We start from the raw sequence: 23,201 nt of genomic DNA, 5'->3' as shown, positions 1-23,201 counted from the left end.
TCCAAGGGAGCAGCATCCCAGGGCTGGGGGTCCAGGGGAGCAGCATCCCGGGAGTGGGAGTCCAGAGGAGCAGAATCTCAGGTCTACAGATGTGGGGAGCAGTATCCGGGGACAAGGGGTCCAAGGGAGCAGCATCCCGGGACTGCAGGTCCAGGGGAGCAGAATCTCAGGATTGGGGTCTGGAGGAGCAGCATCCCGGGACTGAGGATCTGGGGGAGCAGAATCTCAGGACTGGGAGGGTTTGGGGAGCAGTACCCCAGGACCAGGGTCTGGAGGAGCAGCATCCGTCCCGGGACGGAGGGTCCAAAGGAGGAGCAGCATGCCGGGTCTGACCCCACACCTGCCCCTCTGTTGCAGGGCTCCCCGGAGCCATCCCCCGGCCATGCCGGCCCCTGCCGAGGCAGGGCGCGTCCCCGGCCCGCCGGACGGCGGCTGGGGATGGGCGGTTGTTTTCGGCGCCTTCGTTTCCATCGGCTTCGCCTACGCCTTCCCCAAAGGCTTGGCCATCTTCTTCAAAGAAATCCAGGATTTCTTTGGCACGTCCTATAGCGAGATCGCCTGGGTCTCCTCCATCATGCTGGCCACGACCTACGGTGCAGGTGAGTGCTCCTGCACCAGCCCCCGGGCACGGGGCTGTAAGAGCAGCCAGAAACCTCCACTCTGGGCCACAGCAGAGCAACCAAGTGTCCATCTGTACGGCCGCCATCCACAGATTCACTTTCTGATCATGTTTCCAAATATTTGTTTAGGCAGACAAGTCATATGTGGAGCCTGAGGGGCTCCTGCCCACAAATCAGAAGATTACCTGTGAAAACTTTCTATGGGCATCAGGGAAAAAGCCTCGAGAATAGGCTGGTGTGAAATAACTAGGTCTGGCTTTCAGCCAGGGCTGAGTGTGGAGTAGAATAATAAATGAAGTAGCTGCTTGTTTATTGTGGGAGCTGATAATGACAGCAATGAAATCGCCAGTCATTCCTATCAGTTGTAAAGCAGTGCATGTAACTCTGCTCTTTTTTATGATTTCAATATCACTTTCATGACTGAATGAAATACATGGGCTGCCCTTGATTAAATCTTCAGCTGGAGGTGGACAGGAACCACACTCTGCAATTGCAGGAAGCTTCATCAATATTTATCCTGTCTATTAAAGAAATTCTGAGAATAATCTTTGTTTTTACAAAGGTGATTTTATTTTTCCCTTAATAACGCACTGCAGTGCTTCTTGAAGAGCACAGTTGCTAATGAAAATAAAGTTTCTTTGTATAAGTTTGTAGGGTAGAAGTGAGGCTTGAGTCAGAACCTATTGTAATCCACTCTGTTGTAACCCAGACTTGGTCCTACAGAGATGAGCTCTGCCTAGTTCCTATAGTTCTAAAGTTCCTATATTAGTTCCTACAGAAGAACCCAGCAATGGAGCACTTGGAGGGCAGAACTCAAGCAGTGATTTAGAGAGAGAAATGCCCTGCTTGTGCCAGTGCTGTTGTCCCATTGGCTGTCCCATTACACTGCAATAAATGTGCCTAAGTATTTACCTGTGGGCTGGGGCTCCCTGGATGCCTCAGTGAGTTGTTGACAGCTCTGCTTGTTGTTCCAATAAAAAAATGTGGTATGGAAGAGATGCTTTGTGCCTGACCATGACCAAGTGAGGAACGTGCACCCTGCACCTGGCAGCATCTCAAATTGCTCACAGGGGTTTAGATGGGGAGCTTGAGCCTCTTGGGGTTCAGCTTATGGCCAAGGAGGTGCTGGAGCAGGTGAAATGCTGCTCTGATCCCCTCTGCCTCCTTCCAGCTGCTCATTTTCCAGCCCACCTTCTTCTCTGTCTCTCCAAGTGTTCCAAGTCAGTGCTGTGTGCTCTGTACCTGGGATGTTGCAGAGGACTTTTATCCTGATTACCTGAGCATCTCCTGCCTTTTTGCAGGAGCTTTAACTTCACTCTCCCTGATGCTATTACACAGTGATGTGGGAGATGATACAGCTGAATTGCAGGTGACTGTTGAGGGAAATAGTGAAGGTGATTTCTAGAAAGCTGTAAAAGTAGGTTTTACAAACAGGAGGAACAGAAAACATAGAACTAGCTACAGCTACAAAGTCTGAAAGTACAAAAAGTTGCAATAGTACAGCAAGCAAGGACATGAAACAATAGCTTGGGTTTAAGGTTTGGTTAAGACAGACCTTAAGACTGTAGAAAAATATGCTTAGCAAGATAGTAGAAGGTTTTAAGCTTAATAATAGTGTGTTGTATATTGTTAATAGAAGGCATACAAGGAAGCATTGTGTGCAGCAGGTGTATGTGTGCTTTTAGTGATTGGCTAGAACAATTGTTTGTAAGCTTTAGCAATATGCCATTGGCTAGAAAGTTTTTAAAATGCTCTGTAACAAAGAAATCTTTGGCTGCTGCTGGTTGTACGTGAGCTTTTGTCATCTTTCTATTGTCTCAACCATGCAGTGAAGCTGATGCTGCAATAAAGCTCAAGGAATGTATCCCAGCATCCTATCCTGTGAGTGAAAAATCCTCCAGACAGTCTCTTTGTACAATCTCTTGCCTTGCAGCTGCTCAATGTCCAGTTACCAGCCTCCCCTCCTCTGCTCTGGGTGCTTGGGGTGCTCCCTGCGGCCCTGGCTGAGGTGCTGGGTGCCTCAGGGGCTGCAGACAGGGCATGGTGGGAGCTGCTGGAGCATGGAGCAATGAAACACCAGTGTCCAAGAGTGTGTTTAACACTCTGCTTTGACTGAGTGGGCATTTCACACCACAGTGGGTGTAGCTTATGCATGACTCCAGTGATTTGGAAATCCTCACTGAAGGGCAGCTCCTCTGAGCTGCCCAGGTTTTGCTCTGTGGCAGTTCCTGTTGGAACTGTGAGCATGCAAGGCTTGATTTACCCTGCTGAAAAAACAGAACACATTTTTGCTAATCTTTCAAAAAAAAAACAACCAAAACTCTAGAACCACCAAGATTTCAACATACTCCTGAGCAGTTAACAGAGCTACCAAACCAGATGATCACTGCCACAGCATGTCATCCCTTCCCTTCCTCTCCCCAATGAGGCAGAAGGACCACAGGCTGTGTGTAGGTGATGCTGTCTGCAGCCCTGTGGGGACGCTGAGCACATGAAGCACCAGGCACATGTCCCTGGGGGCTGGAGGGGCCAGTGGTGCCTTTGCTGTGTCAGGTGTGGCCATGGAAGGCAATCCCTGCCCCATCCCAGCTCCCTGCAGCCCCAGGGGCAGCCTGGCGCCCTGCAGGGCACACAGGGGCTGATGTTTTCACTGGCCACAGCTTGTGTTGACACAGTGCCTGGTTTCCTTGGTGTTCTCCTTGGTCTAAGGACTTGTTTTTGGTCTGTGCTGCTTACACTGTAACAGAGCTTGCATTTGCATTTCATAAATAATGCAAATGAAGCTTATTTTCTGAAAATACACGAACTAACCCAAATCTCCCCTGGAGAAGCTGTGTTGATTTTGACAGCATGGATGTAGATTTACAGTGACCACCTGAGGCTTTGCTTGCAGCACCAAAGGAGTTCCAGTTTTTCAGACTAAAACTGAAAATCAGCAGCCAGGACTGTTTGTGCCCTTCCCTTTCTGCTGAATTCCCCCAGGAAGCTGTTTTACACCAGCCAGGGCTCTGGCAATATATATTACAGAAGTTAATGTGTCTTATCCCCCAGTTTCTTAATCTGAACTAGGTTGCAGAAAACAATTCTGTCACTATAATACAAGCAGTAAAACAGATTACTGTGCAGTAAAGTGGATAGCCTGGACTTTATGATGGGGTACTTGTAGCTCTTTGCCACAGCTCCTGTTCAGCAATTCCACGTTTCCAATTGCAGAGGGCAGGCTGGGAGGTTTGAGAGTGAGGAGCAGGAGGGAACATTGCTTTTCTCTGCCCAAATCCCACAGGCTGAAGCCCTATCAATCTGATAAAGAAGGATTTGTTTTACAGTGTTTCTACTTCTCTTTTCTTTCTTGTCATGGGTGAAGAGCTCATTCCTTACCCCAAATGAGAAAAGGTTTTACAGAGCAGAGTTTTTGATGCATGGAAAAAAAAAAGGAAAAGGATCTGACCAATGATCTTAGAGGTCTTTTAATGATTTTCTGATTCTGTAAGGGGCCAAGGGCCATGGCATCATCCTCCCCTAAAGGTGCTCTCAGCTGCACCTCAGCCCCCAGGTAACAGGCTCAGGGGGTGAGGAGGACACAGCAAATGTCCCCAAATGTGGAGCTCCACAGGGTGCCCATCATGCTGCCAGGTGCCCTGGGCAGGGCTTGTTTTTGCAAACTGCCTTCTTGGGCACTGGGCCAACACAAGACCGACATTCCCAAGGTTTTGCCTCACATACAGGGGTGAGTTTTGTTTAGGAAACAATTTCATTGCAAAGCCAAAAGCCTTTGGCCTTGGCACCTCCTGATTTGGGCTGTGTGGTGGTGCCAGGTTCACCAAACTGAGCTGCCCTTGTCCCACTTTTAAGGGTGGCACATTTCAAGTTAGGCCACAGAGGTGTCCCTGGGGAAAGCAGAAGGCAGCAGAGCTCTCAGGAAAGAAAAGATAAGCAGTATTAATTTGCTAGTAAATTAGTTGCCCTATTCAGCATCAGGGGAAACAGCCAAGCATTCTGAAAATAAGAAGTAGTGATGCCACTAATTTAATAGCAGTAATGTTCTTGTAGCTCTTATGGTCTCCTGTGAGGCTGCAAGAGAGGTAAGGATTGTGAGAAGAAGTAATATCCTTTATTATGGCCAACTGTTAGAGCTTGAACAACGAGCCAGCCTCCTGGCACATGTGCCAGAATGGAGAGAATAATTTAATACCACGACAGGATCTGCATTTTCCTTTTTTAATTTTTTTTAAAAATGGTGACTGTGTGGCCAAATGCTTCCTCCATCTTTATAATGGAATAACAGGAATCATCCAAGGGGAGCTCAGAGAGCAGATCCTCCTGCAGAGTCATTTCAGCTGCTTGGTTTGAAGAGCTGGGGCGACACCAGGGGACATTGGAGCTCCTTTTTAGTAATTTTGAGAATTTCACTTTTTTGTGACTGCTGTGCATGTTTGTATACAGCTTGTGGGTGCAAATATGTGCTGTTTCTGTTGCCCTTTAATACATAAAAAGCTCAGGCTCATGGCACCAGCACCATCATTGTTTTTATTCAGAATGCACTGCAGTGGAGTCTTTTCTCAGTTTTGCTGTACCCTGCTGTAAAACTCCCCCCAAAATCTCCAGGGTGCTGCTCTCTCACATCCAAATTTCCCTTAAAATTAAAGAATCTCTGACTATTTTACAAAGACAGCATCAGAGAGCCACATTTTGTAAACACAATAAAAATGAGAGTGTTTCTCCTGAAAAAGCCTTCACCTGAAACCAACCAGTGTTTACTAGTCTTGTTATTTATTGGTTTGTAATTTGGGGAAGATCAAATTACCTGAAGATTTAATTCTGGAAATGCTCCACAACTAAATCTTTTCCTCCGAAAAAAAACTTTCTCCCAGAGCTTGTAAGTGCTTAATAGAGCATCTGCTAAAGCAGCAAGGAAGAGATAGGGAAGCTGAAAGTCCACCATTGACCTTGAACATTTAATCCAGAATTTTATAGCTGTATTTTATTACACTGCTAGCATGATAAATTGCTGTGACAGGTTTAGAAAGAACCTTACAACATGCAGTGGCATAAAGCTATATTAATAATGAGTTTGATTCTGCAGTTTTTAACTTAATCAAAACTGCCAATGTTCTCTCCTGCTCCGGTCCAGGTTCTATCAAAACCTCCTCTGCCTCCAGAAAACCCACCCAGGGCTCCCCACCCATCTCAGTGGCCTTCCAAGAGCTGTGAAGCACCACAGCACTTCAAGGGGAAACTGAGGCATGGGAGGGAGGTGGGTTTTTTGAGGACAAGGTTATGTTCACCTGTGTCAGCTGGTTCAACAAACATTCATTCTCGAGTGGGGCTTTTACCAGGTTTTCCCTTTTTGCTTTTCCACCTGGGTATTTTGTGGAGGCTGAAACAAAAGGAGGAAGATTACTCTGTTTATTCACAGAGCTGTGGCTATCCAGCATCCTGCTATCCTGGCCCAGGCCCTGCCAGGTGCTCCCTGGAGCTGCCTGATGCTGGAATTCACCTTTCTCCTTACCCTCCCCACCTCTGGGAGTCCCACCCCATCAGCCTCCCCAGGCAGGGCAATCCCCTGGGTAGCAGCACCTTTAGAGTCCCAGGTTTTGATAAGAAAGCTGGATGAGGAATGATTTGATTTCTGTAATGAATGGTGCTGCAGGTTCATATACTTCTCCTGACTCTCAGAGAGCACTCCAGCTCTGCAAGGTCACCACGTATGGGCTTATATTTTTTATTTTTTTAAATAGCTCTGTTCTACTTAAAAGCAATAATAGCGCTGTAGGTTCAGGTGAAATATTTCTGTGTTGGTGGACTTGGTCACAAAGCTTTATCATTTTGCCCTTCATTGGAGCTATCAAGGTCACCAGGCAGCAGTAATAGAGATGTGATAGACTTAATAAAACCAAGATTAATAAGAACTAGGAAGAAGGAAGTGAAGAGTTTTGGCTGGGGGGTTGTTAATGGTGTTAAGCCAAGGAGTAAGTTATAATCCATTCCCCACAAGTGGAATTCAAACATGTGAAAACTTCTTCCCCCAGATGCCAGCCTGTCCCGGAGCATTGCAGTGGAATTGAAAAGCAGGACCTGCAATCCTCTGTCATCCTCCTCTGTCCCAGGATGGGCTCTCCAGTGTCACTGAACCCTTGGTCAAGCCCTGCAGGGTCCCAGGGTCTCCCTCTTTGGAGACCACCAGCAGGCAGGGCCAGGTTTGGAGCAGCCTGTTAAGAGCAGTAACCGAGAGCTATTGATCTCCAGGGATGGATGTTCCAGCCATGTGGGGGTACCAGCTGTGGGTTTCTCTGGGTCTGGATTGAAGGCACTTGAGGCAAAAGTTCATGTTTGGACTCAGGTGTTTATTATTTCTGATCAGTAGAACAGTCTCACTGCTGTGAGTTGGGCAGCTTTTCATTAGAAGGCACAAAATGGCCAACAATCTCTTGTTACAAGGTCTTTTAAGACTAAACTATCCAATTAAGAACTGACACCTGGATTATTTTCCTTTTTAACCCAATAAGTGACCCCAAAGAGCTGCAATGGGGACTTTTCTGCCCAGTTACAAAATGCCACCCAAACGCATGGAGAAGGAGGAAGAAGAAGCATGAAGAAGAAAGCCAGGATGACATCCTGTGCCCTCCATCTTGCTTCCATCCACAACACACTAAAAATCCCAAAACCTAAATCTCTCACCTAGTGATACACCCACACTACTCTTTATAATCTATTGCACACTTTTGTGGATTCCAGTCTCTCTTGGAGTCTGGGAAACTTTCTCCATGAATGAGGGTCAGAGTCAGAGCTGCCCTGGGGTCAGGACACCCCAGAGCAGACAGGGAAATATTCCCAGTGCCCTGGGTTTCCACACAGGGAGCTCCTGCCCTGCAGCTGGAATTCCAGTGGTGGAAGGGATCACGACCAGTGGTCCTGCCAGGGCAAAAGGGCAGCTAAAGAAATCACAGGAGAGCAGCTCAAACACTGTGATGTTGTGACCTTGTGAAGGTCTGAGCTGTGATCTGCTGCAGGGTGAGATCCAAACCTGCAGCTGGGGGAACCCCTGAGTGCTGTCCCTTTGCAGGAGAGGTTATTTAACTGCCCAAACTCAAAGTGACACAAAGGACCTTGGCCACAGCCCCAGTTTGGGAGCTGCTGGCCTGTGGCTCCTCCTGCACTGCAGGAGCAGCATCTGAGCTGGGTAACCTGGAAATTGAAATGCCAGAGCACTGATCAGATAAGACTGCTGGATAAGGAAGAGAACACTTTGTCTTTCTGAAGCTTGGGCCTTGTCTGCTGTGCTCTTCTTCTTCTTTTATATATATATATATATGTATTTTTTATTTTTATTTTTACATCAGGTTGCTGCTGTGGCAAGATTCAGGTGGGAGGTCAGGAGGGTCCCTGTGCTCCCAAGGGCATGCCTGGTGGGTGCAGGGGAGGGAGGATTGCTGCAGCCTGGTTGCTGCAGTGGATCACTGCCCTCAGCACCTTCCCAGTGAATGCAGTGCCAGTCCTGTCCAGGCCCCACAGGACTGACCAGTTTGATTACTCAATAATGCCTGTCCAGACAATTTCTCCCATGCTTGGCTCATGAATCATCTCACAGGGGTTGTGCTGGAGCTGCAGCCATTAGCCCTTAAATGAACTGGCTGTTCTCCTCACCTGTGAGGAAGCAAATGAAGCATCTCTGGGGCCAGGTTAGCTGTTGGGGCTGCTGTGGCATGTGCTGGATTTCAGCCTCCTTATTTAAAATCGATTATTTGCAATATAAAGTAACACTAATAGAGGGCATCAGGGTGATTTAGGTGTGGACAGGCCTTTGGAAGCTGCTCTGTCGGGTCTGGCAGAGGAGAATTTGAGACTGTGGTTGTCACCTGGGGCGTGTGCTCGCTGCCACTTGTCCCCAGGGTGTGACCATCCTGTCCCCAGCAGCACTGCCTGAGGAAGGGTCTGTGGTCTGTGGGCTTCTCAGTGTGCAGGTGAAAACCAAACCATCTGAACCAAGCAGCTGAGACTAAAAATCATCAGGCTTCATGATTAGCAGGTACCACCAGTTATTCCCCAGTGATCTGCAGCAGGCAGGAGCAGGGCTCAGAGGGTGAGCAGCAGCTCTCCACACCCTGCTGACACAAACACTCAAACCATGAGCTACCCAAGCCTCTTCTGGCATGACAAAGAGTGAAAGGCTGCAGCTTTGACCCTCTCATCCCTTTCCCCCCACGTTTGCAGCTGGGCCCTGTGTTCTCTCTGGCTGCCTCCCTGTCAGGCTGTGCATTGTTAGCAGGAGCTGCTGCTGATCCCCCCCATCTCCCGAGGCTGGGGGGTCTGGCAGCTCATTAATAACGTGGGGGCACTTGCTTTCATTCAGGGGTAATGAGGAGGTTGCTCTGTTATGGTGGGCTGGTACCCTGGTGGATAAATCACCAAGCCAAAGGCAGGGTTGTTATTCCATGGAGGGAGTGAGATTATTACTGAGGAAATTGCAGGCTTGCTCCTGTTGTTGTTTCACTACTGGTGTAATAATTGACTTTGTTCCATCAGTATAAACTATTTCCCCCCTCTCCCTCTCCTCTGAGTGCACTGCACTCCTTCTTATGTCCCCAGTGACTCAATGGCAATCATGGAATGCTGAGTTCCTATTTGTATTTTGGGAAATATTAACTATCTGGGCAGTTCTTTTGGTACTGGCCAATGTCCCTGGGCAGGAAGAGCTCTTTGGAGCCACTTGTCCTTGTGGAAATGCAGGAAAAGCTGAGCTGCATGTTCCAGCCCCAGCTGTGGGGGCACTGGTGGTCCCAGATCTTCCAGTGGTGGTCTGTGCAGTTGAGTATTTTAAAGTGTTGTTGTTTTATCACCTGTGTGGTCATCAAATGGTCTGACCAGCAGACCCAGAACATTTGCACTGGCTCTGTGCCACTTTACACTGTCAGAAGGTCAGTGTTGTGAAACCTGGGAAAAACCTGGAAAAAGCCCACATTGCTGGAAGCCTCTGGGTTACAGATTGTCAGGGCCTCAGCTCCTCACTGCTTATCAAAGCCCTACACAGAAATATTGCAGCAGAAATTCATCCAGGCTAAGTTCCACCAGAAAGGAGGAACACTATTAGTTAAATAAATAAATAAAAAAAAAAAGACAAACCAGACCTTACAAATAAGGGATATATATATACACCCACAGGGTCAGAGGTATGGGAGAGGAGAATGTTTTAGTCCCTATTAGAAATACATCAGGGTTTCACACTGGCACTGGAAGTTTTGCAGCTCATAAAAAATTCATAAGGCTTGCTGAGGAAAACAGGAAGGCAATTCAGGTGTCTATTTATTGAGCACTGTCATACTTGCAAGAGTTTAAGCCAGTCTGGATTGATATTTCTTGTTATGTGCCAGCCCTGCATTATGATCCTCTCTGGATCACAGTTCAGTGGCTCAAGAAGAATGAGTGACAAGGTGGCCTGGGTTTGTGGAGGAGAAGAGAGGAGAGCCCAGGGTACTTTGCTGCTTTTTTATGGTTTTACAGTCTCCTCTTCAGGGTCCTTTTCACTTGTGCAAACACAAAACTCAAGGTGAAAAGTAATTGGACAAGCTAACAAATGAGCTGAGGCTTGCTGCATTCCCCACTGGCGAGTCTCTGTGTTCCCCTTGCCACCCAGAGCAGCCTCTTTGACACGGCCTTTCATGTACCAGCTAACAAAGAATGGAAATCTGCCACAGGTATGAGAAAAGAGAGGCTTTAAACAGGACAGGCACTAAACCAGAGTGATTTATATGGACTGAGGGCAGTGCTTTACATTTCATCAGTCTTCCAGGGGCTCCATGATCCCAGCTGCATCTTTTGGGGCTGTTTGGTGCAAACTGTTGCTCTCCAGGCTGCAGAGTTTTACTGCAGGCAGAAGTGGAAGCCTCAGGGTGTGCACCCTGCTCTGCAAGCGAAGTATTCCTGAGCAGGCATTCCTTGCTCTTACCATGGGCTGATGGAGATGATGGAGAGCAGGTCCCTGAGAGCCAGGAAAGGTGCAGAGCCACAGGCACAGCTCTGAGTGAAGCCAGCAGCAGGATGAGGCTCAGCATCCCCACTGAGTCCTCTGCTGTCCTTAGCAGGAACATTGTGGGCTTTAAATGCTTTGCTCCATGGCACAACATCCTACAGGGTGAAAGCCCTCTGCCAGTGGGCAAAGGTAATGGAAACCACATTTTCTTAGCTGAGTAATTAGATTGATTCTGCAGAAATGCAGACATGTGGAAAATTGAAAAATGGAAGAGTTGCATGCCCTGAGGCTGCAGATGAATATGTTGGTGCCTTTCTGAGGAACACTGGCTCAATCTATTGAGTTACAGGATGTGCTGAGAGCAGCTCAAGCACGATGCAAGTTCAGGCCCTGACCAGGGGAAACTCTTAAGAAGGGGGTGTCTTTCTCACTGTGATGATCTGAAATATATATCCCTTTCCCCAGAACGTCTCATTGAATTCTGTAGTGCTCTGTGCAGCAGAAGGATGCGCCTGTGTGAATCCAGCTACAGGATTAAAAGAAAAACTCTCCATGTACTTAAAGACACCCAGAAATTTTAACTGAATGGTGCATTTGATGGGACCAGATCACAGATCACAGTTACAGGGATGTTGTTGAGGCTGCACTTCTGTACATTTAATTTATGAGTGTTTTGACCTCAGACATCAAATGGAAAATATTTTTATGGGCTTCATCCCCCAGATTAAACCAACCATATCTACTGTTTTATATTCTTACACATTATAACAGCTGAGAACTCATTTGGATGCTGTCAGCCATGCTGAGGGAGGGTTGGGATTTCTGGCTTTCATTCCTGTGATCAGGAGTTCTGTGGTTTGCATGGTCTGGAGAGAGCTCTGGAGCTATTTCTGGCTGAGATTATTTAAGCACAGGTAAATATTCCACCATGGCTCTGTGGTGAGGTAGGTCCCAGAGCCAAGCTCTTCAGAGATGCCTGTGCCTTTAAAATACCAGTTTGCAGTACTGTGTGTGTGAGTGGTGTGGGCAGTGGCCGGAATGAAGGCAAGCAGGCACACTGGGCTCTGAAACACCATTGCTGTATGATGAGTAGCACCACAAACAGCCAGCTAAATTCAGATATTGAATCTGCCTGCGTTCCCCTTCCTCATTTCCAGTGTCACTTTTGAAGCATTTGGATTCAGGACTTTTGAGTAATATAGAATATTTTCTTTACATCTCACAGCTTGGACTTCTGAACTGCTCTTTCCTGTTCAGCTTGGTTTTTCTAGTTCTGGCTTCTCAGACCTGCCTTTTTTTGAGCAGGAGGTTGGTCCTGAGGTACCACCAAAGTCCCTCCAATATATATTTTACAATGATTCTGATTTTTACTGGTCTCACTTCCTCAGATTTCAATGCTTTGTTTCAGTGTGCGCAGTTTTTGTCAAGCCATTTCCCTCTTAATTTTGCAGTGCCCTGAACCTCCTCTTTGCATAAATGCAAGTCCAAACTGGTTCTTTTGAGCTCTGGCTAATCCATCATCCCCAACATTTCCTACCTACATGGACTGCTATTAAGATTTAATTAACAACTGTTCTGCTGAAGCTTCGGTCCTGGTCAGCAATATCGGAATTGCATTAAATAGAGGCATTAAAAATGCAACAGCATTTGTGATATCTGCCTCACAATATGAGCCACTGCTTTGTGTGTGCAGTTTAACATCATCATAAATCAAGGAGCTCCTATGACTCACATGGTTTGTTATTGCTGCTTGCCTTCTCTGGTGATACTCGGAAGTGCTGGGGGCAGGAGCTGTCACTGGTTACACACCCATGGCACTGGACATGCTGCCATCTCCATGTGGAGGATCTCTGCTTTTCCATTTTCTTCCTGAGCTCTCCCTAGGAGCTGCCAGCAGCACTCAGGCCCATTGGTATTGTAGAGCTTTACCTGCTTTGTGTCAAACATGCCGTTCTGTCAGAGGACACAACCTCAAGGTCCTGTTTGCCCTCTTTCCCCAGGTCCCATCAGCAGCATTTTGGTGAACCGCTATGGCAGCCGCCCCGTGGTGATGTTTGGGGGGCTCCTGTGTGGGGTGGGGATGATCTCAGCTGCCTTCTGCACCAGCATCCTGCAGCTCTACATCTGCGTGGGCTTCATCACAGGTGAGAACACAACACCTCCTTCCCCTTCTGGTGCCTTGGGCCTTCCAGACCTGGGCAATGCGTGCACACGTGGGAAACTGGGGAGATAAAAAGCTTGTGAGATAAAATCTAGTGGGACAAAGGCCCTCCTTTATTGTATTTGTGGGGTTCCCAGATAAAGGAAGGAATAATGAATCCAACTCCGTGTTCTTAGAAGGCTAATTTACTATTTTATGATACTATATTATAGTAAAGAATGCTATACTAAACTATACTAAAGAGTACAGAAAGGATACTTACAGAAGGCTAAAAAGATAGTAATGAAAACTCGTGACTCTGAGTTGGCACTTATTGGCCATTGAGTCAAAACAATTCACATGAAACCAATGAAACAATCACCTGTGGGTAAACAACCTCCAACCACATTGCAAAGCAGCAAAACACAGGAGAAGCAAATCAGATAATATTGTTTTCCTTTTCATCTGAGGCTTCTCAGCTTCTCAGGAGAGAAATCCTGGGTGAAGGGATTTTTTCAGAAGACCACAGTCCTTATCAGTGCTTCAGATGAACTTCAGCAAAGAGCAGTTCCCTGTGCCCTGTTCCTGGCTGGACATGGCATTTGGGATCCAGGCAGGGCTGTGCTCTGGGCCAGGGCTGGGAATGGTGGCCATCAGAGCCCTCAGCTCCCCCTGAAGCAAACCCAGGTTGGCCATGCTCTGTCCTGGGCACAGCAAGTCCTTCTGGGTACAAGTGTGACTATAAAGAAAACACCGTTGTTCCTATTTTACTGTGTGCTATCTTCCCTCTGTGAGATACATGGGATGAGATTTCAGGGGTTTGCTTCAGTTGACTTGCCCATTTCCAGCTTGTGAGATGAGGAGGTCCTTTATCTGAAAATGAGAACTGCTGGGGTTGACCAAAAATCCCTACTGTGCAAAAAAAACCGAACAAAAACCCCTGTATTTCCTTCTTGAAGTTCCAATTTGAATTGCCTGTACTCAAATATGAAATTCCATATTGGAAACTCAAGTAGAATAAGGCATAGGCTCAGTCCAGCATCTTTAAAGCCTGCAGGTGCCAGGTTATTGCTTTTAAAGGTAGATGGATTAGAGCTTTCCACCTGCGTGAGTATAGATGCTTAATTGTAAGTATTTTTGGTTTATTATTTTGGATAAGGTACTGGCAAAGTTTATTCCAGTGCAGCTAGGACATCTGCTTGGAAGCACGACACAATGAGTTCAAAATTGGCTTCTGAGGTTGCCAGGTGTAGGGTTTAATGAATGTTCCCAATCTCTCTGCAGATGCATTAAATGTTGCTGCTTTCTGAATGTGAAAATGTGAGCTCAACATTTAAAATCAATAAAACCAGCCACTAGCAAAGTAAATTGGGACAGAAAGTTTGTCACTCTGTTCTTCTATATCAATGTTCTTATATTAAATCTGTACAGTAGTGAATAAATCCTTGTGTAGCACTCCCTCTCTTAAACTTTTCCTAAGGACTGTCACTGTAATTAAATGAAATTGTGTTATTATTGGATGAATAAATCTTGCAGATTCCTTGAAAGAGACTCTAGAAACAAAGTGAAGGGGAATAAAATTAACCAATGCCTCCCAATATTTCTCAATGCATGAGCTTGCATCAATTCCTCCTAAACAAATGTCCCCTGGGAAGGCAAAGGGGGAAGTGACAGGACAAGGGGGGGTTGACTTCCAGCTGACAGAGGGCAGTTTAGATTAGATGCTGGGAAGAAATTCTTTATTGTGAGGTTGGGAGGACCTGGCTGAGAGAAAAGCTGTGGCTGTCTCATCCTTGGAAGTGTCCAAGGCCAGGCTGGATGGGGCTTGGAGCAACCTGGGACAGTGGAAGGTGTCTCTGCCATGGCAAGGGAGGTGGAATGGGGTGAGTTTTAAGGTCCCTTCCAACCCAAACCATTCTGTGATTCTAAGTTGACTAATGCTGGATTAGCACATGGACACCATAAATCCTTTGCTGAAAATTTTCCATACACTTTGGTGGGCAGAAGGACTCAGACAAGAAACAGGGCTGTAGGAAGGCACCAGCGTCTCTGTTCTAAAACACTTGGCCAAAAAGGTGACAGGAGGGAGCTCTGAGCATAGCCCCAACAGAGCCAGGATTGATAAACATCTTGCTCTTGGTACCTGAATGTGTCTCTAAGCCTGGTGCATCACCCAGCACAGAGAGCCGAGTGTGGGCAGTGCTCAGTGCACACAGGTGACCCTCGCGCCAGCCCTGAGGTACAGAGCTGAAACAGCCACCTCTCTTTGCACTGCTGTGCTGATTGCTCTCAGTCTGCGCTGCTGTGCTGATTCCTCTGAGCAGGGCACACCTTTTGTGTGCATCTTTTCCTCCTGCTTGCTGAGCAAGGGCAGCTGTGGGGATGAGGGGCTGGCTGATAACCCATCATCTCCAGGCATGGGGGTGTGCTGGGAAGGAATATTAATTTGACAGAGAAGGGAAGATGCTTGCAAGCCTGCTAACATGCTTGATGCCTCCAATTAAGCTTGAAGTATCTTTTCTGGTCAGGCCTAGCATGGAAGCATTCAAGGGCAATTAGGAAGCCACCTGCCCATCACACAGCTGTGACAGTGCTGCTGCACGAGGACAGAGGCTTTTGTAAAGGGGATTTGCAGTAACTGTAAAGCAACCTGTAAACATCACACTCTTTGTAGCCTCCTTCCTACTAGCATGGAGAGAAAACAGGCTGATGTAAAAGCCTGGGCTCATGTAAGTCACAGGGATGGAGGCAAAAACAAGGTCTTGGTACAAGAAGGTCTCTGCTACAGTCCTGTGCCTTTGGCATATTAATAGAAATCTCTTCAGAGGAGCAGAGCAGGCAGTATCTGTTTGCAGTGGAGGGATTAGACACGGCAATCTCAGCTGCTGACTTGATTATGTCTGTTTCCATTTGCATGCAGAGCAGGAGCCAGGCTCTGCTGGTGGAGGCAGCTCTGTCCTTGATGGCTCTCTGGGCTGCATGAGGCACTTTGCATGCACAGGAAACCCCACAGCCTCTTCCCATTTGTTTCCCTACAGCACTTAGAAAAAGAAATGGGGTTTGCAAGCTGTCCACCTGGACAGATGCCAGCCTGGATGCATTAAGTAGGTGTTTCAACATGAAACCTCTCCTGAAGTCTGAGGTAGAAGCAGCAAAGTTTAAGGCTAATTGCAAGGTGGTAATGACTGGTCAGAGTTTAGTTCAATCTGCACCAATTAGACTGCCATGAAATAAAGTGGGATCTTAGACTGCCATGAAAAAAAATGGGATCTTGGGTGAGGCACGTGGACTAATGAGAGCAGAGTCTTTGCCATGGCTGTGAGTGTTGAGCACTGAAATACTTGGTCAGATTGTTCCTTGCTAATAAAGTGAGAACAAGATCAATAACTACACAGCTGAGTCCTGTAGCACCACTTATTTCCTTCTGATATAAGTGAGATGTATTTAATCCAAGAAAGGACACTCCCTCTGGCACAAGTTTGCTTCTGTTCTTGCAACACCACTGACAGACCTCTCTGTCATATCCCTGGGGAGAAAATGTGGTTATTGAGTAACAATTCCAGCTATGGAAAAGCTGCTGTAGCTTCTGAAAACTGCAATAAAATGGATGCAAATATTTCCTATTAAAGTCAGCCAAAAGCTTAAAGTAAATTGAAATTCCAGTTATTCAATTTGAAACTCTCCAAATTTAATTAATGGGAAGAGCATGAGGTAATATTAAATTAGATTTGTCTGACTGGCAAATTAATGTTCACATAATAAAAAAAAACTGAGATGATTATTGTTTAAGTGGGTAGCTGGAATCCAGTCTGATTTTCCTCCTTTGGAAGATGTGTGGTGTGTCCCTACCAAAATTGACTCTGTGGAAATGATGGTTCAATTTCTGCCCTTACTGACCAGCCTGGGAAATGGGGAGTTAATGCAAACTCTCACCTGCTGTGCTGCATCTTCTCAGGTGGAAAAAGATACATTTCAGTATTTCAGCACTGTACAAGGGTGTTCTCTAACCAGGGCTGTGGTTTTCCTCTGTGGTTCCCAGGTCCCCCTGAATTTGGCCCTATAGGCATTACAAGCAGGCTGCACTCCCCAAAGATGTGCCCTGCCTAACATATGGACTATCTAAAAAAGTTCATGCTGAGAATGTTTTCTATCCAGAATTATTTTAATGTGTTGCCATTTCAATTTATTTTTAATGTTGTAGACTTCAAAGTAATTAAAAAAAAAGAACTTGGCAAAAATCATAATTTTGTAAACCCATTTAAACTGAAACTATCCAGCATTGGCTGGATTCTGCTGCATCAGTTGGATTCTACTCTATCAGTGACTAATGATAGTGTTCCTTAATTAATTTTTAGGACCTTGACCTTTGTAAATTCTCTTCTGTAAAGCAATATGCCTAATTATGTACTGCACAGTTAAACAAACTAATTATATCGACTAATGAACAAGAAAAAATCTGCATGACCCTATTTTCAGGATTCATGTTCTCTGATATAATCACTTCAAGGATTACATTTCTGCTTTGTTCTAATGTGGCTCATTCTTTCCTGGATGATGGAGTGGAAAGTATGTGGCATGACTTTTAAATGCCATTTTGATGGAGTTCTCAAAAATGAACTTTTATGAAAATACTGCACGTCAAAGAAATGCTTGAAAATACTATTGATGTTTAATTATTGATTATTGATGTTGGGCTCAGGAGGAATAGTTGGATATCAGGAAGAATTTTTTCACTGAAAAGGTGATTAAGCTTTGGAATGGGTTGCCCAGGGAGGTGGTGGATTCACCATCCTTGGAAGTGTTCATGAAAAAGCTGGAGGTGGCACTCAGAGCTTTGGTCTAGTTCATGATGACTGGTCAGAAGTTGGACTCCATGGTCCTGGGGGTCTTTTCCAACCTTACTGATTGTGTAATTCTATGGTTCTATATGGCAGTGCTCTCAAACAGAACCACAGAAAATTGAGACCACCACAGCCTTTGGTATTTCTGCCTGCAGATTCCACCTATGCAGGAGAAGCTGGCCAACTGAATTAGCAATGCAGATTTATAATGGCATTTATATATCTAAATGCAATAAAAATAAATTCTAATTAAAAGAAACACTCTGGGGTCCTGTGTAATTAGCATCCTCAGTAGCTGTTTTGCTGTGTACTTGCAGACCTCTTAATCGTTTGGATCAGACCTGAACAGCTCACAGCACCAAATCAGTCGTGGCTGAGGAGGGTGAGGAGGGTGGCTGAGGAGGGTGGTGTTATTTTCTGTGCAGGTCTGGCTGCCCAGTAGCAGAGTTGGGTGCCCATGGAAGGGGAGGCCAGTCTTGAATGGATGAACTTTGATGGTTGATACTGTCCAAGCCAAAACAACCTTCCTCAAACTGGGAGTTGCCATTTTTTAAAAACAGATCTGTCCTCTCCCCCAGCAAGGCTGCTGTGTGTGGACAGAACCCAGCAGCATTTTGTGAGGGAATAGTTTTGGTTCACTCTGAAGCAAACTCTTGGTGTTAGTTTTGCCACCCAAGAGATTTGCAGTGCAAAGGGAAGGGGGTTCTCTGACTGAAAGAGTGGTTCTGGGTTCTGGTTACCCAAATCTGGCAGCCAGAACTCAGAGACACCCTGAGCAACATTTTCATCCAGATTGTTGTGTGGAATAGCCACCAGTGAACCAATTGACTGTGGGTTTCCTTAAACAATGAGCTGAGGAGAAATGGGTCTCAAATCTTCCTTTGTTTATCTGAACTGTTTTCCAGGATTTGGCCTTGCTCTCAACCTTCAGCCATCAGTGATAATCATAGGGAAATACTTCTTGAAGAGAAGACCCATTGCCAATGGCCTTGCTATGGCAGGGAGCCCCGTGATGCTTTGCACCCTGGCACCTCTCAACCAATTCCTTTTTGACAATTTTGGCTGGAGGGGCAGCTTTTTAATTCTTGGGGCAATTTTATTAAACTGCTGCGTGGCAGGAGCTCTCTTCAGACCCATCGGGCCAGGCACAGCACAGGTCAAAACCCAAGTGACTGAGGAAGGGAAGGATGCTCTGAAAGGAAAGATCACTGAAGATGGCCCCATGGAGAACAAAACAGAAGAGGAAGGAGAAAAGGACTGCTTTGAAAAAGTCAATCAGTACCTTGATTTCTCCCTCTTTAAACACAGAGGGTTTTTGATTTACCTGATCGGAAACGTGCTCATGTTCCTGGGGTTCTTTGCCCCCATCGTTTTCCTGGCACCCTATGCAAAGCACACTGGCGTAGATGAATATTCAGCTGCTTTCCTGCTCTCCATCCTGGCCATTGTGGACATGGTTGCTCGCCCCACCACGGGCATCGTTGCCAACAGCAGGTGGGTGAGGCCGAGGATCCAGTACTTCTTCAGCTTCGCCATCGCCTTCAACGGCGCCTGCCACCTCCTGTGCCCGCTGGCCTCCAGCTACACGGGGCTGATCGTGTACTCCAGCTTCTTTGGGCTGGCCTTTGGCATGGTGTGTGCCATGCTCTTTGAGACGCTGATGGACCTGGTGGGAGCTGCCCGCTTCACCAGCGCCGTCGGCCTCGTCACCATCGCCGAGTGCTGCACCATCCTGCTGGGACCCCCCATCGGAGGTGAGTGTGTTTGCCTCCCCTGCTGACACTTGGATTTAGACTTTTGCAAGCACAGCTTGTGGGAAATTATTCTAGGTGGGTTTTCTCTGCCTCACAATCACCATTTTTTCCACTAGTAACTGGACAGGAAAGGGTGTCCTTGATGTCTCCTCCAACATTTTCTCTTTCCTCCTCTCTGTTGGAATGAGTCTTGGAGAGTCATCTTTTAATCCTGGATCCCTTCAGACACTTTAAATGAACTTGCAGAGTGGGACTTCCTACAACACCAAGCACCTTGCACTTCAGACAGCTCCTCCTGGACATTTCTCCTTTTGCAAAAGGCTGAGTCCACCACAATTTAAGTAGAACACAACAGTTCTATGAAAGCCTCTTGTTGACTCAAACCTTGCTGTTTGTCTCTAAGGCTCTGAGTACACCACTTAGGAATTTCAGTCATATTAGTGCAGCTGAAAGATTTAAGTCTGTTCTAAAAATAATTCAAAAAAATATGTATTTTGGATGGCATGGTTTGAAATATCAAAAACCAGAGCCCACAAAGAGACAATACAGAGTCTCCTGGAGGACTTTCAGTCATCTAAAGATAAGTAAGGGCAGTGATCTCCTGTGATTTAACAGCCTTAATATTCCCCCTATAGCATGTGCTCCTTTTGCAGTTTGAACCCTTTTGCTGGCTTCAAAACTGAGATCTGGTTAATGCTTCATATGACACATCCTGCAGAGCTGTTTAATTCTTCATATTACTGGGTAGCTCATACAGTGTGACAGAAGCAGCTGTATCCTCTTGCTGTCTTAGAGATTCATTATTTAATTAATGACAAACAAAAGAAAATACAATTTTTAAATGGCCGTTTTCTGAATGATGTAATTTTCTGTGTGGGAAATTAAGTTAATGACCAGAGACTGCTAATGAGGCTAAAACAGTTCTGTGTAATAATCAGTAATATTAGTTTTGTAGGGTTTTCCCCACCATTTTAATAAGCAGCAAATTTATTGGTTCTTTGGCATTTTAATAACCTACTGCAGGGTTCTGCTTTAATGAACTAAGTAAATTGTTCCCAATGTGTTTTATGACTTTATCTTATTCTCAAAGGAAAAGAGACAAGACTATCCTACTGTTGAATTTTCCAATACTCTACTCATTAAAACTCTCATTGAAACCTATTTAGGAGACCTCTAGGTCATCCTGATGAGCAGAAAACGAAAAATTGTTGCAATTAGCATTTGGCTGATGTTTCACCAGCTGCATGAAAAACACAGTGCATGAAAAATGGTGTACCAAGTCAGCTGGGGACGACTCAGGAAAAGCCACTGACCAAAACCAGTTAAAAATTATTATTATTATGATCAGGAAATCTATTTGGTGACCATAAAAACCCTTGTTAGAGCAATGCACTGGGATAATTAATCATCAATTTTTCAACATTAAGGGTCAATTGGGATGTAATTAAAGGTCCCTCTTTCTGAGGAGGAGAACATTTTCCAAAACGTCAGAGAGCTAAGGGGTAATGGGCCAGTTTCAGGGAAGATTGTATTGTGAAGGCCAGGTTAGGAGTGGGTCTTACTTTAATTAGGATTTGGGATGTTGAGAACGGTCTGTGTTGCCCAGTAAATGGGAATTAATGCTCAGGATCATAATCCCAATAAGATTTGCATTACATTTTGACATAATAGAGAATGGTGACATTTCAATTAAGCCATCTCCCTTCAATTACTCTGTAACTCCATAGCAGAGGCATTAACCTTTGTGAGGAACCTGTCACATTTGTCTTGGCATTGAAATTATCTGACACTGACAGCATCATCTTTGCTTTCCCTGGAACGAATGTTTTCCAGTTTCACGCTGTGCCCTTTCCTCTTTGGATCAAGAGTGTAACTGCAGATAGGGCAGCTGTGACCAAAAGCTGAGCCCCCTCCAATGCTGCTGGGTGACCCGTGGTGGAATAAATCACAGGGTCTTTGCCAAGAGCCTGAGATAAGACCCAGTGGGCAGGTGCCTTCTCATGAAAGTCTTCCCAAAAGCTGCTTCTTTTTGGTTGCCAAGCCAAATGGAAAATGGACATCCTTGTAATTGATCATTGGAGTTAGTAGGAAGGCTGCCTGCAGGCTCTGTGATCAGAGGAGCATGGAAAAAAAAAAAAAAAGGTGTGCTGAAAAGGTCCAGACTTTGCAGTGTAAGTTCTGTTCCCTTCTAGTGAACTGTGCAAATTATCAGAGCATTACCTGTACCAATGTCAGCTACCCACAGGCTGTATAGAGCAGCACATGTTCAGTATTTGTAGGCTCAGAGTGTTTGTGGAAGAGATCAGAAGTTTAGAAAATATTTTATCCTGAAGCCCCAAGGCTGTTCCTTGATATACAGCATCCAAAACCATAATACCCTCGCCTTCATCTCTAAATTTTTTTTTTTTAATTTATATTTTACAGGAATTATTATTGATACCTTTGGGGACTATAAATATATGTTCATTAAATGTGGAGCTGTGATGGTCCTGGCAGGAACCTTTTTGTTCATCATGAATTATTATAATTATCGTATGCTTGCCAAGGAGGAGAAGGAAAGAAAGGCAAAAGAAGAGGATCCTAAATCTGTAAGGACAGAAAATGAAGGCAAAAAAAACCGGAACAAAGACTCCATACAGGATGGGCCTGAGCTGGAACCTTTGAAAGAGAAGGGAGAAGGATTAAAGAAGGAAATGAATGGCACAAATGAACTTTAAGTCTGTTCTCATGGGCTGAATGGTAAATGACTTTTGGGTTGCTCAAGTGAACACCAGCTCTGAAATCACACTAGGTTTTAAAATTTTACTCTATTCTCTGCCATGTGCATCCTCTTCTTTGTTGTAGGAGAAGACTAGAACAGAAACAAGTCCTGATTCTCATAAACTGCTGGGACACTGCAGTATTCACTTGCCCACCAAAGGTCCTGCAAGATTTTCCTTTAGATATTCCCCATTTCCCAGAGAAAAGGGAAATGTGATGTTTTGCAGGGGGCCAGGACGAGTCTGGCATGAGACAGGAGTCCTTCTTCAGGTGCTTTGTCTGGGCAGAAATTTAATCTTAAACTTAACCCTTGACCTACATTCCAACCGTGCAAATTAAATTTTTCCCTAGGAGGTTACAAAGGGCTTATTATTCAATTTCTGAGTGCCTTACCATTTCTAGTGAGCTTTTTCTTTGCAACACCCTGGTGAGACAGTAAGTGTTGCCACTATTAATTAATTGTTCAAATGAAGAACTGAAGCACAGGGGAGCTTTGGGCATCATTGCATCAGTGAATAAAGCTTGGGCATGCCAGAGCTGAAATGGAATCCAATGCCCTGAGCTGCCTAAAAGCCCTGCTGAGCACAGGTATCCCCTTGCTAGAAAAAGGGAATACAACGGATAGCAGAGCATTAAACCTGCGTACAGTGCACTCTGCTCACTGTGTGCCTCACACTACTCACACTAATCACAATTAGTGATTTTGAGCACTGTCTCAGAGCTGGGACCTCATGCCAGGCTTTTTTTTTTCACCTGCTTCAGTTGCATTCATCCTGGAGGGAATCCAAACCCAGCTGCCTCCCCCTTGTTTGGGCTGCAGTGGGCACCTCCCTTGCACAAGGTAAAGTTTGCCAGGGCAGTGATGCAGAGGTGGAGCTGAGACCACGTAGGAGTCTCTCATCCTGTGGTGATAATTTTGATCTGGGAAGATTTGCTCTCTGATGTATTTTATACCAAGCAGCTGATGCCCGAGAGCCGTGGATGCTGAGCATGGCATCATGCAGTTGAATCATCAAACTCCTGTGGAATTTCATGGATTTGATTAGATAAAAACAAGGATAAAAACAAGGCAGATCACTCAAATCCAAAGCTAAAACTTGCCCAAAAGTTAGTTCTCCT

General features: G+C 45.6%; 1 protein-coding gene across 1 annotated transcript; it reads left to right on the top strand.

Moving 5' to 3' along the window:
- Positions 1-361: 361 nt before the first annotated feature.
- Positions 362-22,039, top strand: LOC102042728 (monocarboxylate transporter 2-like). Its single transcript, XM_005420184.2, has 4 exons — positions 362-599; positions 12,588-12,731; positions 18,474-19,322; positions 21,747-22,039. Exons 1-4 carry the CDS (start codon positions 383-385, stop codon positions 22,037-22,039), a joined length of 1,503 nt encoding a protein of 500 aa, XP_005420241.1. The 5' UTR covers positions 362-382.
- The last annotated feature ends 1,162 nt before the right edge of the window (positions 22,040-23,201 follow it).

This window comes from Geospiza fortis, unplaced genomic scaffold (assembly GCF_000277835.1).
Source record: "Geospiza fortis unplaced genomic scaffold, GeoFor_1.0 scaffold70, whole genome shotgun sequence".
In the NCBI taxonomy this organism is placed as follows: domain Eukaryota; kingdom Metazoa; phylum Chordata; class Aves; order Passeriformes; family Thraupidae; genus Geospiza; species Geospiza fortis.
This window is presented reverse-complemented; position numbering and strand designations above follow the sequence as displayed.